Raw genomic sequence first — 21,612 nt, forward strand, 5'->3', positions numbered from 1 at the left:
GATATATTGGTGTAGTAGTATAAGAATTACTGTATTACTGAGCCAGAAATCACTATGTAAACTTGTTCAGTTATCTGACACAAGAAACAGAAAAATATGTAAACGAGAGCAACTAAAATGTGAGTTCAGCTGTATTTAAAAAATAATATAGAGGAGGTTGGAGAGCAGAAGGGGACTGAACGGAGGTTTAACCAGCTTAGACTGGACAGAGTATAACCAGGCTGTGTCTGTCCCACGCCTTGCTGCTGGCTGTGATGCACAGTTTGGTTGTTTGCCGACCAAAACAGGACAAAGAAGAAGAGATTTTCCCATTGTTTATGCATTTCAGTGTGGATGGAAATCTTTACAAAAATGTTATTGTGGAAGCATTTCATGCTTCTACTTTTTTTTTTAAATGTAGCTGGCCTAGTGTGAATGTAGTCTGAAACACATTTTGTACATATTTTGTAGGCCTACGTATTGTGTAACATGTACTGTACATCACTTGTAATATCACATTTATTTATATCTATTGCATTTTTCAGTGCATCTGTGCTGCTATATGTTACATATAGTAGTTTGCCAAGGACAGTTCTTGCCATTTATAAATATGATGCTCTTTACTCCTGTTCGTTATCTATTTTCTTACTCTGTTATTCATCTGTTCTTTTATATTATGTCGGCTCATCATGAGGTGTTTGTGTGCCCTACCGCACACATACAGAAATGTATTTTCTCTCTCTCTTCCCCTCTCTCTCTCTCTGTTTCTCTCTGTCTCTCTCTCTCTCTCTCTCTCACACACACACACACACACACACACATACATGCGCTTGTCTACACACACACACACACACACACACACACACATGCACCAGCGTGCACACAAACACACATGCACACAGACAGTCAGCTGTGCCCTTCCCACAGCTAGTAGCACGAAAACAGAACACACTGCCTGTCCCTGCCTTACACACATATACACACACATATGCACACACAAACTCTGCAACTGCCCTCTACACACTCTTAAAGGGACATGACACAGACTTACACATAGCTACGAAGTGCCAACAGCATACCTAGACACTAAATTAGTACATGTACAATAGCTGTATCACCCTGTATTATTGTAGTCTTCATTTAACAGTTGATTCTACTGAACATAACATTAACAAAGTACCAGAAGGGTGTAGCAGAGCAGAATGTGATTTTTAGAAATTGTTTGGGAGTGGCTGACATATTGAGAATTGAATTATTCTGTTAATTTTTATACACTGAGGTAACTAAACAAGCACCTTTAATGTACATGTGTATCTCACAGAGAGCGCACCAAAAGAAATCTTTTTTTAATTCATTATTGCTTCTGATTGTTTTTTTGTTATGACCTTATTACTGTTGATTAATCAAATAATCAATGTGTATGTTTATAGTTTGAATTAAATTGGTACATTTACATTAGGTAAAAGGTAAGTCCATCTTAAAATCAAGAACTGATCTTCTGTTCTTCAGTAAAAACAGAAACCTTCGGAGCCACAAAGGAAACTGTGAAAACTAGATGTAACCGCTTTGACAAAAGTTTCAAATGATTACAAGTCAATAAGGAAGTACAAAAAAGGAACAATATAGACAAACAGAGTGGTCTTTTCATCCATATTGTTCAGTTTGACTGAAGGTGGCTGCTATACATCCTAAAACTTACAATTCTTCTTCCAAGAAAACCTAAAATAGATATATATTTTTGTGACTCCAGAATGAAATCTGTGCTTTCAGCAGCTGTTCTTATAAATTTAATGATAGACAAATATAAAAACAATGAAAGTACTGAGGCCTATCCTATTTACTGTTATGTAATCAGGTAATTTAATAACTTCTATCAGTGGTGTGCATGGACTATTGAAGGGTCAGGGGTGAAAATTAATAAAAGGCACCTCTTCTGTGCATGTTAAAGTTCACGGTTGCCCACACTGCAGGACAGGTACCTAGGCTTTTAAACACAGGAGCACTTTGGGGGCACACAGGCTAAACCAGGGGGGACGTTTGGGCCACTCAAGTGCCCTTATGGTGTGACATTAGGACAGAAATTAAGCAATGAAATGTATCATTTAAACTCAAACAGAGTGTTAAAACGTTAATAGCGATTAGCAGTGACAATTTGGTATTAAACATAAACTCAAATGTAATGTAAAGCCTGAACTTGAAGGCCTCCAGAAGAGCACTTGAACTTGAGCGAAGTCGACAAAAACTGAGACACTGTGCCTTTAAGAAGCCCCCACCATCTCACAACAGGGGGGGCGTGAGCTGAATCCAGGAACAGCGATTGAAAAAAAAAAACCTCCACCAGTGGACTGTTTCAAGTTCCCCCCGGCTGAAACCCTGCCTGATTTGTGGGCAATGTTGGGGATGTAGAAAAAAAAGGAAACCGGAGCAAAGAGAGCGCAAGGGAGAGATAGGGAGACAACACTAACTGGGTAGCTATGGAGATAGTAGGTTTTCCTGGTAGCTTTCTTTGACAGGTGTCGAGTGGGATAAAATAAAGTATCAGAACAGCCTCCAAGATGTACGGCAAGGGTAAAGGAGCTGTGGTCCCCTCCGATAGCCAAGCGAGAGAAAAGTAAGTACATTATTGCACTGTCACAACAGAGATCCAGCCAAGAAGACTGTGCTAGGTGGCTAAACTTGCTAACTGATGTGAGAGGCTGCTCAGGCACTTCAGCGGGGGAACGCATGTTCAGCCAGCTCTTTTTGTTCACATACAAGCTACAAAAAGTGATGCTGTGTTAGTTGATTTATTATGTTCGCCACTTTGCGTGTATTGGTGCCTCCTGCATCCTTTAACTTAACACAGGCATGGCTGCTAAGTTAGCCCAAGGCAGCTAGCTACACTCCACTGCCAGTTTCACTCTTGTCTTTTCTTGTTTCTTTCCAAGAGAGTGGCGGTTTTTAAGCGACTAAAGTTGCACCGCTTCTACAAAAGGGGGAGGGAGTGTTTCTGCACGTGTTTCCAAGTAATAATGCATAAATGTGCACTCGCGGTTGAATTGTCTGTGAGGAGCATTGTGGATGGGGGAGATCCCACTTTACTTCCATCTCGCCCCAGTGAGAGGAACAATGCATTTGGTAGTGACGCTGTGCATTGTAGCTAGCTGGCTTTTGTGTCGCCCCGCTCAAGCAGCAGGTAAAAATAGAATACAGCTGTTTGGAGCTTTGTTACAAAAATTGCGCAGGGACGCGTTCTAGAATGCTTCCACGTTCCACGGCGGTGCTCTGTCTCCGAACGAGCTGGCTACATTGTATCCATGTGAGTGCGTTCGGTGAGCGGAGAGCCGCCGCTACCGTCTCCGCGCAAGAGTAGGAGCTGCGCCTCATAACTTTTGTGGCCCGTACAGATTTTTTTCTTCAGTCACCCCCCTCCCCGAGTTGTGCGAACGAGTGCTGCGGATAAACTTGCTTGTAATTGCCGCCACCGCTTTCTGTAGCAGACCCCAAAAGAGAGGCTTCTCAGTTGGCTCATTTTGTCAGGAAACTTAGGTGGTGTTAGCTTGGGCAGCAGTAGCCCTCCAATCCCTTTGTCTGCATGCCACCGTCTCGATGCCTGTTGTTCGCTCAGGAGATGCATGCCGCACGGTTACCAGCACTTCCAACAATCAGCAGAGATTTCAAATTAATCTGGAATATAAATCCAACAAACATCGTTGCATTAGTTGTGAAATAGAAGCCGGTATTTATAGATTGATCAGCTCCAACTTCCTTTGCTGATAGTCGCTGGTAACAAAGCCAACCAAGACCTGCATGTGTTTTCATTAAACTTTGTCAGATTTGATTGTTTTAGAGCCCTGCGATGTGTTAATGGTTTATGATAGCTCCTGTTCAGTTGCACAACCTGGAGGTAAATATACGCTTATGGCTTTATTCCTCACAGTGGATGGGTTGTACACACCAGCACATGCTCACTCTGACTCCCTGGACCAGTCAGCAGGTTGGGGTGGGATCTGAAATGGGACAGAAATGTCAGACTCACATGTATGTTTTTGTTAAGATGAGCAGGCGCCTCATTACCTTAAGCTCACCCCCCACCCCCTCCTTTTGCTCTGTTGTGAAACCATATTCTTTATTCTCTCATCATGCATCGCTCTCTTCTCACGTCTTTCTTCATCTGTCTCCTAATTCTCGCTTCCCATCCTTTTGCTGCTCCTCATCCCTTCGCTCAAGTGTTGAATTATTGAGACAGACTGAAACAGCTGCTCTCAGCTTTGCGTCAGAGTTGAGAGAGACAGAAGAGAAAGAAAAGAGACAGAAGAGAGAGAGAGAGGGGGATCTGGTGGGCAGACTCATCCATGTTTAAAGACGGGGTTTTGTCGGGAGCCTCGGGCTGGATGTCAGGTGTGCCGGTCATGTACATCAGGGAGATTTCTCACTTTATGGGATTAAGCGTACGCAAGCACCGATGTCCCATCTCAGAATGCAAGGGAGAACGGCGGACAGGGAGGTCAGGAGGTTACCTCACATGGTGTGATGGAGGACGAAAATTTGGTTTCAGCATGCGAGACGATGAGGGTGAAATCAGAAGTGAGTTGAGTGTCTTTTCAACAGTGTGGAGTAAAACTTTGGTGCTGCCGGGCCACAAAACCAACCTTAAAAACAAGGAAATACCCGTCGCTGGAGTAATCTTTTAGGTTTTCTACCTGCCTGCTGAGTATAATTTCACATTTCATAAAAATAAACACAGCTATAGGGCTGAACAGTATGCATAAAAAGAACATTATTTTTACCGATGTTGCAATATGAGTCATGATTTTAGTGGGAATGGTAAGTTTGCATTTCATTTTCACTGAAAAAATTATGTGGTTTTTTTTTTTGTTTGTTTTTTGGTTTTTTTTTGCTGGGGTCTGTACCAAACAAGCATGTTCCCTTACATCTGGAGAATATGATTTGTAGGCTCTCTGTAGCACCACAATGCTTCACTTATAATGGTATGTTGTGACACATTTTACCTTTTTTATCAAAAAAAATGCAGCTCCTACGATTTGGATAATGCACTTATTGTGATTTCAATAATATTTTTGATTAATTGTTAGCCCTACACCGCTGTCCTCTTTTCCTCTAAATCATGACTTGACGTTTCCTCTGACCCCCTGCACCACCTACTGTTTCCTCCTCCATAAAAGTGGGGCATGCCCCCTCTTATGCTCCAGTCAAAACTAATTTTCCTCCTCTCCTTATACTCCACTATTCTATAGCTTCTCCCTCTCCCAGTTGTCGTCAGCGCCTTCTCCTCCTCCTCCTCCTCCTCCTCCTCAAACTTCTCTTCCTTTTCTATGAGCTAGCTTCTGAGCTTTAATAATGCAGTATGCCAGGTGCACACACACGCAGCCCCTTTCGCAACCCACACAAAAACACACATACACACACACCACACATAAAAATTTCATTGAAGGCCTCTTGGGGGGAGATCTGCAGTGTGATCCTCCTTTCCCTAGACATAAGACCAAGTCCTTAACTATTCCCTACAAGTCAACTTCCTATAGAAGGCTTGTACATGTATTAAAAAAAGCAAGTAAAACTGTAGCGTACAGGGATATGCAAACAATATCAATATTTGAAGCATTTAATGTACTCTAAAGATTCCTGTGAGCGTTTTCCCAATCGTTTCAAAACAGTTAGAATCAGTATGGATGATAAGAGTCTGTAGGTGTTCAAGTGTGATTAGTAAACAGCAAAGTGCTTGAGGTAAAATGCTCCATGATCTGTGTGTGTGTGTGTGTGTGTGTATTTGTGTGTGCTGTGCAGGTGTGTGTGTGTGTGTGCTGTGCAGGTGTGTGTGTGTGTGTGTGTGGCCCAATGCGAGACTGACCTGCAAGTGGCAGCGACTTACACTCTACACCAGCGGTCACAGAGAGCTTTGTGACCTACAAATTGCCAGGAGCCTCCGAAAGTGGTCAGATTCCCCTGGCTAAAGTGGTCGTGTGTGTGTGTGTGTGTGTGTGTGTGTGTGTGTGTGTGTGTGTGTGTGTGTGTGTGTGTGTGTGTGTGTGTGTGTGCGTGCGCTTTGTGACTCCCTTAGCAGAAGAAGAGTCTTTAGCCTCTGAAGAGTATCGGTCATTTGTACAACAACCTATTTGTCCTGCTACCTGTGCTTAATTAAGCAAGCAGATGCAGTCAGGATGTCACTGTTGAGTGTAGTATGATAGATGTAAAAAGTTTAATATTATTAACTCTGATCATTAGAAAGTTTAGCATTAAAGGCCACTTCTGCACTGTTTGTTTGTTCCATCTGGATGTGTGTCTGCACATGTATGTTTTCTTATCTTGGTGACAATCTGCAAGAGGTGAACACCCTCAGCTATTTATTACCGTCCTAGCAGACAGCCGGCTGTGCATACACAGACACACGCGCACGTACTGCACATCAAAACCATTATCCCTTTTATATAGAAGATGGCAGGTCTACTGAATGTATGGTCAACCTGCAGTTGACCCATTTATACAATAAAAATTGGATCACAGGTGAATCTGTGCTCATCATTGTTCACCGAGAGTCAAGTCTGCAACTGTGTTTTGATGCATGTTACAGATAAACTGTAGAATTAAAAAGAATTACATAATTACTAAGTAAAGTTTCAGTTTCTGCTTACCGTTCCATTGCGTGATCTCTTCATCTCTAACGCCTTCTCTCTTTTAAATAATAACGAAGTCACTTTGATGTTCTTGAAACTTCTGAAACTTGAAATGCAATTTCAATCCATAACACAAAAACCTGTTCGCCCAAAGCAGTGTGCAGCCCAATGTTCAGCCCAAGTTTTAAGAAATGTCTTGGCGCCAGATGAGCTGACTTGCACTGATCCCTTCATATATCTGCTGTGCTGGTCTGAAATGGTGTATAGATGGACAGCTGGAGAGCATGCATGGTGGCTGTAGTGTTTTCTCTAATTCAGGATGTGTACTTGTGAAAAGCTTTGAGATTTTGCAGATGAATATAGATGAGGTTGGAGACTTGGTGTAAAGGTAAAGGGAACCTGATGGAAACTCGTTAACCTACAGCTGTGTCTAAGGCCATTTTCAAACCTACAGTTTGTCCATTGTGGTCCGAATCAGTTGATGAGTTGGTAAAGTTGTTGTGTTTTCTCTCTTTTGGTCAAAAAAATCCAAGCAAACCAAAATGCATCACTAAAAGCCATGTGAGAACATTCACTCTGCTCATTGGTTGGTTGTGTCTGGGGCAGCAGCAAGAATGTAAACACAGGAAGTAGCTACTATCTGCCCAAATCCCAAAAATTCAACATACTTCGTTGCGCTAGTCCAGATCCTTGATTCACTCTCCGGCTAACTGCTAGCAACTGTTGATTTCACTCATCCGCAACCCAGTAGATAAAGTGGACCTAGCTACAGGAGCTGTTTAGTTCAAACTTGCGTTGTATGCCTAGTAGTTGGGTTGGATTGGAGTCAGACGTTCCCACTGCAAACGAACCACCACGCCAAAAGAATTTGTTTGGTACCAATCCAAGACCACTTCTCCTAAAGGGTCTTGGTACCATTGTTTTGATCCGAGTATGATTGCAGTGTTCAGATCTGCCCAAAGGAATTGTTCCAAGAGGGAAAACGAACCAGAGTCCGGTTCAACCAGACTTAACAACACAGATTTGAAAATGTCTTCTAATAATTATCACAATTCTACTTTTTTATAGTACCAAATACTTAATAAATCAAATGTGAACTCATCAATATGTGGAGTGCTGATTGTACTCTTATACCACGTACCACAAGTCTTTCAAATCCAAGCAGGACTGATCATGATGAGAACTTTGTTGGTTTCTGGTTTAGATCTTTTGTGATTAAAAACACATTTAATCATAAAATTCTTCAGAAACATACATTTAAATCCGCCAGCTGCTGCCTCCTCCAGCTGTGATGATGTTTAGAAATCGTCCCCCAAGTGGGTTATTTCTGTGTGAAGGACAAGGTACGATCATGTAGCGACCATAGTCTCCATACTACAGTTTCTGTCTGTTTGCCTATTCATATCTTTTTACAGACTTAATTTGCATACTAACAATGCATATTTTAAACATTTGCATACCATTAGTAGTAAGAGCAGGTCGGGCACATCGTAACACACCACAGCTGTTGTTGCTATTTTGTTTTCTCTCCTCATCTGGAGCTTGATTCCTGAGCATTTAACAGAAATATTAACTAAACATGAGAGCGTTTTAACTTTGACCCTCACAGAAAAGTGTGCTGAGCTTTACTATCCCACATATGGACATTTACTCTGTGCTCTTTTATTTATCCATGTTTATTTTTATAGGGTCATATACATAAGCATAGAAGATTAACTGAATGCCACATACTATAGCATTTATAGCCTAAGCTAATTTGCAACACATGTTTTAAAATTGGCCTTCATAAAAAAATATACAGTGCAATAAAAATACATCTTTACTTGTACGAAGCATAAACAATACATAGAAAATACAAACAATACAATAGAAGTACCATGAAAGTAAAACCTTAAAGAGTAAATCCTAAGAACACCTGATAACGCTTCAAAAACTGTTTTATATAAAATTAATTCAGTTGTCATGCGTCTTGTAAGGAGTTCCCCACATTTTCACGATCAGTTTATCTGCTGATTATTTTCTCAATCAATCGACTAATCGTTTGGTCTATAAAAAAATGTTGGAAAATTGTGAAAAATGAAAAGTTATAGTTTTCCAGAGTCAAAGGCGACATGTTCAGATGTCTTGTTTTGTCCGACCAACAGTCGAAATCGAAAAATATACAGTTTACTATCATGTATGACAAAGAAAAGCTGGAACCAGAAAAATTGTCATTTTTACTTTAAAAGAAGCTATTGTAATGACTAAAATAATTAATCACTTATCAGACTAGTTGATTAATTGTCTGTCAATCAATTAATTGACTTATCGTTCTGGCTCTACCTCCCATGTTCACTCCCAACTTGTGTCCAACAGGCTAAAATAGACATTATCTTCACTCAGTACTAGAGAGGACAGCATTGGATAAGTAAAAGGGCTGTCAGTGCTTAAAAACAAACTGCACAACAGCCTGATTATCTCAAAACCATGTTTCATTGATCAGTCCATCGACTAATAATGGGGACTATGACACTGAGCTACTGTCCTTCTCATTAGGACCTTATTGGCCTGTCAAGTCTGCTCTGTGCACGCGGGGCACTGTCATATCCACGCAGCCGGTCGATTGATGGTCCATTAACAGCCTATTAAACATGACTAAGTGAAGGAGTTAGGAGTACAATGTTAGGCCAATTGGGGTTTCCCACTCCACAGCATGGTTCTTGTGTCTGTTAATAGACCCTGGTGGATTACAATTTTCAAGTGTGGCTGGCCTGTTATAATAGCAACGATTTGAAAAAGTCTGGAGAGTTTTTTTTTTTTAAATTCTATTTTTTTTTAAATATTGCTGGAATTAGTGGGAATGCCTGTTTATGCTGCTATTTCTGTCGGTATGTGGTGTGTTCAGGCAGAGCAGAATATTTTTCAGGTCAGGTTTTTACAGGTCTGTGAGTGTTTTTTTGGGTTCTGTTGTGATTTGAGGAATTTCTAGAAACCCAGAAACCTTTTTTAGAGGTTCTCTGGAGCTTCACCTGTATTTCAACCATAGGAACATAAAGCCAGTTAGAGGTCCTGGTCTATGGTTTCTGATCCCCTAATTGCCCCTGCTCCTGAGGTAGTACTTTACGGACAAGCAGTCCAGGACTGGCAAGTCTGTTTGAACACAGGCTTCATGTCTTCATGGCATCTTTTACATGGCGTTCATTATGCCTGCAAGCAAGTAGTGGTTGTTATTGGTATCAATATGAGGACTAGGAAGGAACATTCTTTAATGTCACTGATGTTTAAATTGTAGTAATGCAGATGACTTTCTTAGTAATTAAGAAAAACAAACAAGATAAAGAAAGTCAACCAACAAGAAAACCAGTGTAGACCCTTTCCCTTTATTTGCTAATTGTTTCAGTAAGGTTATTAAAGTTGCCAAAGAACCAGAAAAAAAATCTCATTTATCTTTGCTTAAGGACACATTTTAAAAGTACTTTTTATCTCTTTTTCCACCTCTTTTCCCCACATCCATTCAAACATCACAATCACACAACAGTAAATTCCAGGTGGTGACTGTGTGTTTTCTCCTGAGACCTCTCAAATTACATGGCTGCTTTTTAATCATTTATTGGTCTAATTTTCCCAAACCTCACAGTTCCTCAGACATAGTAAAAACAAAACACAAAAAACTGTGAATACGCTGATTTGACTTCTAGACCTTAAAGTTGTTCCTGATTTGTGTTTAGCTTCCTGGTTCCTACAGTGGGTTTCTGGGACCATTTAGTTGAAAAGTCTACTTGTAGTGTGCATGCTGGTTGCAAATCAGGAGAGTCTGACACCATGGTGGTCGTGAGAAACTGAATTTGGTTACTAACGTTGTTTTCCTTTTGCTTTTCAGGTTAGCGTTATATGTGTACGAGTACCTGCTACATGTGGGAGCACAGAAGTCAGCACAGACCTTCCTGTCTGAGGTAAGATGGCATCTTTAACTTTATCCAGTTTATAAAAACACTGCACTCAAACTGTCCACTCTGAAGTCCCCTCATTTGTGCCATTTGTGAAGATGATAATCAGCAAGTAAACCCACATCCAAAAAAAAAGGCCTTATTAAACTCTTGTTATCTGAAACATGGGCCTTGATTACTTATGAATGTAAAACTGCTCCATTCTTAGTTAGTAAAACTGTAAATACTGTAACTCTGCTGTAGTAGATAATAGATAGTGGATGTACAACTTCTAGCCCTCCCACATAAACTCTACATTGTTAGTGCAAACATGCAACATATGGTTACAGAGCACAAGATGTTGCATATGTTTTTCATAAACAAATCCTATAAAGTTACACCAGATCCTGCTCACTGTCCACCACGGTGAATCTTTAGTGTAAAAACAACTGATGCAGCCTCCAATTGTAGCATTAGTTCAGCACTGTCCAGTTCTTGTGGACATTGTAGATGTTATATAGACTTTACCAAGCCCCTGTGATGCAGACAGGCTAACAGCGAGTGAATGAAAGAGTATATGATTTGAGTTTCTCTCTGGAGTCATAACAAGACTTCACATGTAAGAAGAGGAACAGGACAGAGAGGGAAGAAAGTCAGGAAGATGGAGAAGTTCAGAGCTAGAAAGATGCCTATCATCACGTCCGAGGCCACTGACAGTTTGAGACTGACTGATTATATGTTCTTAACCCCTGGATCTGCAGACATAATCCTCTCTCTAGTGGCCACAAGTGACTTCTCTCCTCTCCTCTCTCCTCTCTTCTCCTCTCTCCTCTCTTCCCCAGATTCGATGGGAGAAGAATATTACATTAGGGGAGCCCCCTGGATTTCTCCATTCGTGGTGGTGGTAAGTGTCACTTTCACTTTTTCCAGTAGGAGCGGTTGCTTTTCTCTTGTTTGTTTTGATAAGCCGTTCCATTGTATTTGCTTGGGCGTGTAAACAGTTTTTAGAGTTCATGTCTCAAAATGTGCTTGCTGTGTATCAGCCCCTCCTTTCCCTTATACACACACACACACACACACATATTCACTGATAGGGCTCCAGTGTCCATCCTGACCTTACATAATTCATTACTGTCATTAGGGCTGGGCGATAAAACGATAACTATAATTATATCAATATAATTTTCCACGATAGAAATATAACAAATGTTCCATAAACGTTAGATACTATTAAACTGATTTTGCACCGGCTGCCAGGGGCTGGCAAACTACAGCAGTTAATGACGGCTGTGTTTCCATGGTGCAGAGCCGCACTTCTAATTCACTGAGCCTCACCTCCATCATGGCAAATAAACTACATTTATTACATGTACCATTATCACTAAAGTAGGCAGAAGAATAGCTAAACATAACATACACCGAGCAAGAGATAGCGAGAGGGAGAGAGAGGGAGAGAGAGAGAAGCCATAGCTGCTAAAGTTACTAGCAGATCTAAATGGCGTGTAAACAACTGTGGGATTAGCGAGAAAGTCGCTAAAAGAAGGAGAGAGCTGTGAGTGCTTGAGCAGAACTCATGTATGTTTAAATGTACAGTGGGTAATTAGCCGCAGTAATGAAGAATATAGCAAAATGAACTGGGTTGAGAGCAGCAAGAACGCTACCAGTGGCACAGAAACACCAGCAACTGGAAATGAGACGATACTCTTACCTCCTCACATCTGGTCACAGCTTCATCTGGGCAGAGGTGATTTCTGTAGGCTGTGTGTTGTGGTTGTTTTCAGTTGTATAAATTAGTTGGAACTGAAATGCTCACATTATTGTGTGATTACTGGACATGTAACTAACTTTGCAGTCTGAGCCATCTTACACGTGTTGCTGTATCAAACTGCACTTTAATTTTTCTATCAATATTTTGTCGAGGAAACAGGACTGAAAAAGGATTTTACATAATTTTATTCATGCACATTTTGATGTTGACAAAAAGATTAAATCATTGTAATTGTTTTGAATGTCTCACCTCAGAGTTATGAAATGTTCTGACCATAGAGAATAGTGTAAAACCACAATTAAACATCTGGTTTCTTCAACTTTCACTGAGGAGCAAAAATCAGCCTTTAAAGTAGAAAAAAAAAGATTTGACATTTATTGTGATAATAATTGATATCAACTGATATGAAAATTTGATTGTAATAACTGTCATATTCATAAGCAGTAGCTTCGATTGCACTTTCATGGTCTAAAGGCCTTTAAAAGAGCCATAATTCAAATTTGAATATGTAAAACTCACGTATGTAAACATCAGCAACAGATATTCACGTGGCTTAAAAAAAAAAAACTTGATTTAAATTTTAATCATAGCTGTGATTGAATGATTAAAAATGACTTTCATGGGTGGGAGGTCTTGCACAGTCACAGCCTTGGGGTTGACCAGACTCACCGAGGGCGTGACCCCCTCCCTCCCCGTCTTCTACCCTCTCCCCTCCTCCAGTTTTCTATCCTACACCCCCGTCCCTGAAACAATAGATCCAGATGGTTAGAGAATGCCCCCCACCCCCTATATTCCCCCTCCTCCTCCTCACCCTCTCGTCACCCTTTGTGTGCCCCCCACCTCCCACTTTTCTCCTTTGTTCACGTGGGAGAGGGATTCTTAGCAGATTAACCCGTTGCATTCCAGCTTCCTTTGTGTCACCTCTCCCTCCGCTCTCCCCCCCGTCATTTCTGCCCCTGGCTAAGATTTGACCTTTTAGGGTCAACACCTTAAGCACCAATCAGCAATTTCACTTGTTTTTTGGACGTCGTTGTCACCCGTAGTTCACATTCGCTCTGTTTACATGCACACATGAAACCTGATTACCGGGAGAAATCAGGATAAGCCAGGATTTCGCACACCTTTACATCCGCACTAAACATATTACTGTAAAACCCACATCCACTGTTCACACGCAGTTCTTCAGTTATCAGATTTCTCCCCCACCTACTACCATATTTTTTAAATCCAGGCTGGCATATTTGAAATCTGTCAGTGATGCAGTTAGGACTGGGCGATGTGGACAAAATCAAATATCACAATATTTTTGACCAAACACCTCTATTGATATTGCAACAATATTGTAGGGATGACTATCGATGCTTTTACAAAATATTTACACAATGAGATTTTTGATAAATAATCACCAGTAATGTGGATATAATGACTAAGCAGGTAAAGGAAAAATAATAGAAGAGCTAGAACAGTCTGTTAAGTTCAGAAAATTACATCACTTTACTGTAATTCAGCCTTTAAAACCAGGAAAAGACAACACTTATGCCATATCACAATATCTAGTCTCATATCATGACATCGGTATGAGATACAGTGTACGAAGCTGCTTCCTGAGGACCTAATTTATCTAAATGCCCTGAATGATCATTGCTGAGGAATAGCTGCAACTAACCATTATTTTCATTATTGATTATTTTCTTAAGTGATGGATTAGTCAAATGTCTGGAAATGATGAAGAATCTTCATAATTCCTAAAGAGCTTAAAGAAGAGATTAATAGTCTAAAACCAAAGATACGCAATTTGTTATCATAGAAGACAAATATTCACATTTCAGAAGCTGGAATCAGAGAATTTGAAAACTGTATTTGTTGCAGCTCTATTTCCAACATAATGATACTAAATCCTTCACCTTTAGCTAATTGTTATGAAGTTTGACGCAAGTAGAGCCTGTTTGATGCCCTCATTTTAGACTCCTGAAGACGAAGGAAGAGTCCGAGGAGCCAAACCAAGAGGCTTCTACATTGTTTTACTCAATTAAAACTGTGGCTGCTTTACACCAGATTTTACATGTCTTACATGCCTTAAACAACTCATTACACAAGATATGAAAGCTAAAGCACCTTAAATGTGAAGAAATTATCATAACATTTTAAAATAAGTTAATAAAAATGTCTAGCTGGATTTGCATTAATGTTTTATTGCATGTGTGGATCACATGATCTTCGCCGCTCTCGTCTAAAACATGGAAAGTACAAAAAGTATTGTTTATACTATGATAATAAATCGAATGGATTCACCGTGTCGCTGAAGGACACTCCAGTAGGAAATTAGTACTGTACATATTACAAAGGAACAAATATTTAAAAACCAGCGGATGTAAAATTACGGACTTGTAAATATACCCTTAAATGGTCTTAAAAAAAGTACAGTATCTAGTGTAACTCTTCACCTCGGGGGGTGGCTCTGCTGACTCAGAAGAATGAAGATCGGGCCTATTGAGCACCATCAGCATTATGAGACCAAGGACATGTTTTAGTAAAAAGAAAATGAATGAACAGAATAATAATTTGAAAGCATACAAGCTGGGGTAACTCTAAGTAAGTTTGATCCCTTGTTCAATTAAGGACTTAAATCTAGAGGTTCTCTCTTTGCACATATAAGAAATATAATTAAAGTTATGTTGTCTCGTATAGGCTCATGCTTAGATAGTACAGCTTAAAGCAAAGCCGCTTTTTTTTTTTTCTTTCATTGATGCACACTTCACCTTGAACTGTGAGCAAACACAGAGTTGATGCATCCTTGAACAACACACTGACATGCTTATCAGCCGTGCAGCTCTGTAGCTGATAGTACTCTCTGAACTCTCGGAGAATATGTCGACTTCTCAGATCAAAATATCCATAAATTCCACTTATGCGCTCAAATATCTCAGACTCAGAGTTAACAATGAGTTGGAGATTTCATCTTGTCCTATGAAGTGCACAAGTGTATGAAAAAAAATCCAGATGTTTGGGATCTTCGTGCGTTGCGAATTGCCACAACATGTGAAGTGTGATTAGTCTTCTCGTTAACTATGTCCCCGTTTCACTTGGTTTACTTTCACTAAATTGATACACAAAGACTGATCCAATTAGGACCTCTTAGACAGGTAGCACACAAGTGGTTAGAGTTGTGGTTACGTGTGTGTGACATTGTGATTTTCCACTTTGGCTGACCAAATAGACTCAAACACAAGCGTGTATGGAAATAGTTTATCTATATAGGACCAAATAATGAACTGATGGTCGTTTACAAGTCAGACATCACTTGTATAAGCAGGTTTTTTAGGGATTTTGTTTAGGATGTTACATTTATCTGTGTGGTTCAGTCTGTGTAACAGTTTAAGAAACAGATGCAGCGAATGAAAGGTTCATGCAAGTATTGCTAATACATGTGTATGTGGTGTAATACGTGTGTGTGTGTGTGTTTTGAGTGAGTGAGAGGTTGATTGAGGGGGTGACACTACCATTGTGTCCCTCTTACAATGATGCTCAAGTGTGTAAGAGGCAGTTTAAGAGCGCTAGTGAGATAGTGAGTGTGTGTGAATGGGTTATGAATAGCTGTCGCACATTTGCTTGTATTGCTCTGTTTGGTAACCTCTGACCTCCTCTCCCCCCTCCTCCATTTCAGTGTATTCTGGGACTTGTATTGTGCAGCTCCAGACCGACGGGAGACATGCGAGCACTCGAGTGAGGCCAAGGCCTTCCATGACTATGTAAGTGACATACGGGCGCTGCTGCCACTTCTTTCTTTTTTTTCTTTTTTTTACAGAGAACAACCACAGTCTTTAGGCATTTAATTCTTTGTGCACCTGCCTGAGACACACACACACACACACACACACACACACACACACACACACACATAAACACTGTTTACATTTTAACAGCAAGGTCAAATGTGTGGGAGAGTTTTGAAGTGGCACACATAAAAGCAGGTAGAAGATGGTGTCTTGCACAAGGACAGTTGGGCAGGGACAGTTATCAATTAAAAGTATTGGGAATCAATTATTTGTGGTTTCTCTTAACAACTGGAGTTACCAGCTGACCAGAAGTTATTAAGTCAGCAATAATAATCATATTCAAATCAGAATTTCCATTTATATGTCTTTTAGGTATGATGATTCTACCATATTTGTAGTAGAAAGGTAAAATGTGTTGCATTAAACTAAGCGTTGCTAAAGTTGCATCAATAAATGATGAGACTATATTATACCTCATGGCTAACTTTGCAAAAGCAGAGGGTTCGGAAAGAAAAACAAATCTGTTAAAAACATACTACAGTGAAAATAAAAAAACTTTTAATGATAGGGTTACAATTTTTCAAGTGGGTCTTAAAAGGCTTCAGCAGTGAGTTAGACAAAGTTGGTCCGTTTGGTAGAAATTTCCCTCTTTGTGTTTCCCCCGACAGCGTTTCCTTGTTGAGCTGCAGTGGAGGGACTGTAAGAAAAAGGGAAATTTGTCCTAAAAAGGCTGTACGTTTCAAAAGATATCCACTTGATTTGACTAATTTGGATTGATGAAGCCTCATATTAGCTTTAAATACTTTTTTGCACAGAAGGACTGTGGATATTGCAGTGCAGTGCATTAGAAAGGAATGGTCAGTATTACCAGGAGGAATGATTACAGCAAAACAAACCCGAGTGTCGTTTCAAGACAGACATGAAAAATTGTGAACCTGTCCTTTTAAAGGAACAACAAAAGCAAAGAACAAAATAAGTCTTAATAAGAGAAAACTAATGTTATTTTAAACTTCACTTGTGACGAATTGGTTCCTCTTGTCCCGTGAGGGTCGGATTCTGTTGTGTGGAAGTTTTGCTGATTCAAAGACGATGATGACACTCAACAGGATGTACTGTAGCTACTCTGCAAGCAGTGTTTTTTCCATAGTTGCAACACTGAACAGTAACAGCATTTTAATTTTTACAACCACTTGAAACATCTTCACAAAGTACAGTATAGTAAAGCTGGAAAGGCCACAGAAAGTTGCAGATTATTGTTGGCTGACAACCCAAACTGACAGGCTCTCATATAGTTGCAGGAGATTACAGAAGGAATATTTAAGAATATATAAAAGAAAATCATAATCCTTGTGAATATTTTTTCATCAAGAATTATACAACCCAGAGTTTTGTTCACTTTGTTCGTGTAAATGTGTGCATCCTTGAGGAATCATTTGATGTCTCTGAATGCTTGAAAGAGAAATTTTTCTCATGTCTTGCTTCACATGGAGGTCAAAGGTCAGAGGTCAGGGTCAGCTATGGAGCAGCCTTTCCGGAGTTTGTAGGGATTCAGCGTCTTGCCTGAGGACACTTGAGCTGCGTCACTGTCCAATGTATCATTTTTTCCCCAGTGGCCCACTTGGCCAGTAGATCAGAGTTTTACTGGCCTGGCAGCCGAAAAAATGAAATAACTTTTTTTTCCCCTCTGTAATTTTTATGATTTATTCATTGTGTACATAATACCTACAACAGTGAAGTTTAGATATGGTTGTTTTCCTTTAGTTATGCATATGTAATGTTGATATATTACACAAACATGCAACTGATAAAGTTAAGCACATATTGGATCAGTAAATGTGTATAAAAGCCAGAGACGATGAAATACATAGACAGAAGAGAACATAATTTATGATAATAACATTTTAGGGAATATGGATGACGTTGATAATGAACTCTTGTGTCAAGGACTGAGACAATGCTGAGAGATCTGCAGAAATGTACTCGATAAGATAGGACAGTGAGAGAAAGAACATAATGACATTTGTTTGTGTGCTTGTCTTCACTCCGAGCTCCTTCTGTCTGCTTCCGCGAGCCACCTGTCCACTACAGACATCGTGTTGAACCGCTCCATGTCTGGACCCTCCAGGCTAATGAAGAGCAGCCTTGTCAGTGTGTTTACATCGAGACGGTTCCTCTAGTCCGTCTCGATACGTTTCGTGGCACATAGGATGCGTTTTTAGAAGCGTTTTTGACGTCCGTCCGTCACTCACGTGTCTCATGGAGCAGATACGCTTTCATTTTATTAAACGTATCAATCCACACTGACTCGGTGAGTGATGCACATCTCACAGAGACCCCCTGCACGTTTTTACGCTCCGAGTCTACTTCTGTCACGTTTAGTGAAGCGTAATTTGCACAGACAGCTGTTTATGTCATATTAATATCTCGATGTATATGTGTTTTGAACTTATTAACGGTATCTACATAGATTAATCAAGGCTCCCAGTCTGTCTGTGAGCTCGCCTGTTTCACTACAGGCAGATTCCCCTAACTCGCTACGGTGGGCGGGGAAATAAAATCAATGAATCAATAAATACAAACACAGTTGATTTCTTCCCATGGAGCAGACATGAAAACTATTTTGGTTCAGTACATTTCTGCTGTCAGTCAGACTGGTGAAGGCGGGTTAGCCAGCCAGCCAGCCAGCCGCTGTCCTCTCAGCTCCCCATGAGCTGCAGCTGACAGACAGCTGCTCCTGTGGACAGAGACGCTGAACGCAGGTCAGACTCTGTATGGATTGAACACATAGAACACGCTTACGCATTGCTCACATTTTCCACCCAGGAGTATTGTTGCTTCCACAAAAGTAGAAAGCCCCTCTTTCTTTTCGTAGCCTGGTATGTTTCTTTTGCGGACATTTTTTTTTTGAGTATGACAATGAGTATGATAGATGAATGATGCTAGGGCAGGAAAGGCCGTGTTTAAATTGATTTACCCATGACTTCTGATTGGCCAGTCACCGGCCAGTCAAGTTGCCCTGCATAAACTTTTACTGGCCCCGGGCCATCGGACCCTGTGCGTGCCGTCACCGGGGTTTGGGCTGAGGTCAACTCCACCATGCTGCTTAATAATAATGTAAATAAGAGTTTCTTCTCCACTGTGGCGAGAAACTGTTACTGTATCCTCTTGTGTGTAAATGTCATGTGTCGTGATTGACACTGTGCGTCTGTCTTCAGCCTGTCCTCTCTGGCCAAGACAGTGTGGCATTGTGTGTGTGTATGTGTGTGTGTGTGTGTGTGTGTGTGTGTGCTGTATAGTGTGGGGAGATAATGGAATAGAGTTCTAATCCGGTAATCCCAGCACTGGGCCGAGGCTAAGCCAGGGATTTGTGTGTGTGCGTGTGTGTGTGTGTGTGTGTGTGTGTTTTTGGACGAGGGGCATCTTTGGCAACCAGCCCATAGAAGGAGGGTGGAGGGGCTCACACCCTCAGTGCCAGCGTGCCAGTTAACCCTGTGTGTGTGTGTGTGTGTGTGTGTGACTGTATAAATGTAGATGGGTGTGCTACATGGTTGCTTGTCTGCTCCTAACAGTGATAAAGCGAAGGAGACGGGACCGGTTTAATTTTGGCTCCAGCCCCCTGAGGCTAGTCTCTGAGCACAGGTCCTTTCTACTGGTTTCAAAAGAACGAGCCGGTTAGAGGCATCGGAAGAAGAAAAAATATTTCACCTTACCTCAAAAGAGTTTCTTAGTCTTTTGAGGATTGCTAGATTGCAAGCCAGCATTTAAGAGGCATTATCACAGTTCTCTCTGCTGGATGCAGAGACGCAGCAAAGGCTTATGGGTACAATCAAGTCCTGACTCTGGTTATAAAAGTATAATGTAGGGGCTGTTAGACTGTTACCTTAATTTAGTAGTTAGTTGATGTCAGGTTTTGTTGCTTTAAACATCTTCTTTTAGAATTTCCAGAACATATGGAGGCAACATTTCCTTCATATGGAGATTCATATCATTTTGATGTGTTTAAAGAATCTATTTATGCAAATTTTTAGTTAGTCCTTCAGTCTTCATTCAGCGTTTAAGACTTAAAAGGGCTGAACATACAGTACATTAAATAAAGAATTCACTGGTCTATTTTTTTTACTTGAACCATTTAATTTCATTGTTGCATCTTGAAAAATTTGACATTGCCAGACTCTATTTTTATTGAGTTGAAGTGAAGTTGGAAAGTAAGCAAAACAAAACCACCAGTCAATGTGAATAAGACCAAAGGTATTGTTAGTTTTGTCTGCAATGCTCTTTTAATTAGTTTTCCATTAATCATGTTGATCTGCATCCACGATGTCTCCTGCATTGATAGACAATGTAACAACATGCTGAACATCATTCAAACAAGATGTTGTAAGTCAGTTAACTGTAATTAATTAATTCATTTGTGTCGTTAGTTTTCAGGCTTTGTTAACCATTTGAAAATGAAAATGTATTTTTCCAGTGTTTTTAAATGATGAATTTGTCTTAAATCCAGGTAGCATCATAAAAGTGTTTGAAAATTGTTACATTTGGATTTCTGAATGACAGTCATGTTTTTAAAATACAGTTCTCGCTAAGATCCAATTCAAATTATTTAACAAAGTGGAGGTTTGGCATCCTTGAAAGGGGTCTCATGATAAATCATTAGAGATGAAAAAAGAAGAAAAACATATGCTGCACATTATTAACTACTGTTGTTGAGTTTTACCTCCTAAAACCTCACTTATTAAAATGAATAAAGAGCATCAGTCTGTACACCTCACAGACATACTGCACGCAACCTGTGATGAGTTTATGCATCGCTTAGCTTTAAAGAGTCACGAGCTAAAATGTTGCGAACCAGTGATTTAATGTAACACAATAAAATGTAAAGACATATAAACAGGGTTATAGTAAATCTCTGCTGCCAACAGTACGTGCGTAGTGTCAACCTGCACATTTTTGACTGCTTCTCATCCCGTCATCACACTCTTCCTCTATTTTTTTTATTTTTTTTTTTACCTGCGCCGCTCCTTTTCACTCTTTCTTTACACATCTGCCTACGTTTGTCACTTCTCTCACGCTCCCTCCACACTCCTCTCTCTCTCTCTCTCTCTTTTGTGCAACTCCAGCCTGTTCACATCATGTTTTCTCGCAGCTTGTGGTTTCTCTGTGACACCCCCACTTCTGCATCTTTCCTGCCCTCCCTCCCCCCTCCTCTATTTCTCTGCGCTCATTCCTCCCCTACTACCACCTTTACCTCCCTCCCTCCCTCCTTTTTACTATATCTCTTACTCTCTCCTCCAGCCAACACAGCAGTCCGCCCCCTCTCCTCTCACTTGCCTTATCACTTCCTCTCTCCGACTCTCCTCCTCTTTTCCTCTCTCTCGCTCTCTCTCTCTCTCCCTCCCTATCTCTACCCTGACCCCTCCTCCCTCCTTCATCACCTCTACTACCGCTGTTCCCGAGAGAAGATTGATTGGCTAATCTAGCTGTTTACCCACAATGCCTAGTTGTGCCGAGGAGAAGAGGACCATGTAGGCTACATGAACACACAACCAAGAGATAGTTGAGGTGTTTGAAAA

The 21,612-nt window shown here is 40.6% G+C and overlaps 1 protein-coding gene across 3 annotated transcripts in view; it reads left to right on the forward strand.

Moving 5' to 3' along the window:
• The first annotated feature begins 2,303 nt into the window (after positions 1–2,303).
• The window catches only part of zgc:110158 (uncharacterized protein LOC553590 homolog), a 42,376-nt gene continuing 23,067 nt past the window's right edge, over positions 2,304–21,612 (forward strand). For 2 of the 3 annotated variants that reach the window (XM_067613818.1, XM_067613819.1), the window contains exons 1-4: positions 2,304–2,590; positions 10,453–10,525; positions 11,341–11,402; positions 15,931–16,015. In XM_067613818.1, the coding sequence (XP_067469919.1) occupies positions 2,535–2,590; positions 10,453–10,525; positions 11,341–11,402; positions 15,931–16,015 (276 nt within the window). In that variant the 5' untranslated portion in view covers positions 2,304–2,534. The remainder of the gene's footprint in view (positions 2,591–10,452; positions 10,526–11,340; positions 11,403–15,930; positions 16,016–21,612) is intronic. The other variant, XM_067613817.1, reaches the window with a different exon arrangement.

The sequence above is a fragment of the Thunnus thynnus genome, chromosome 16, assembly GCF_963924715.1.
Source record: "Thunnus thynnus chromosome 16, fThuThy2.1, whole genome shotgun sequence".
Classification (NCBI taxonomy): Eukaryota; Metazoa; Chordata; class Actinopteri; order Scombriformes; family Scombridae; genus Thunnus; species Thunnus thynnus.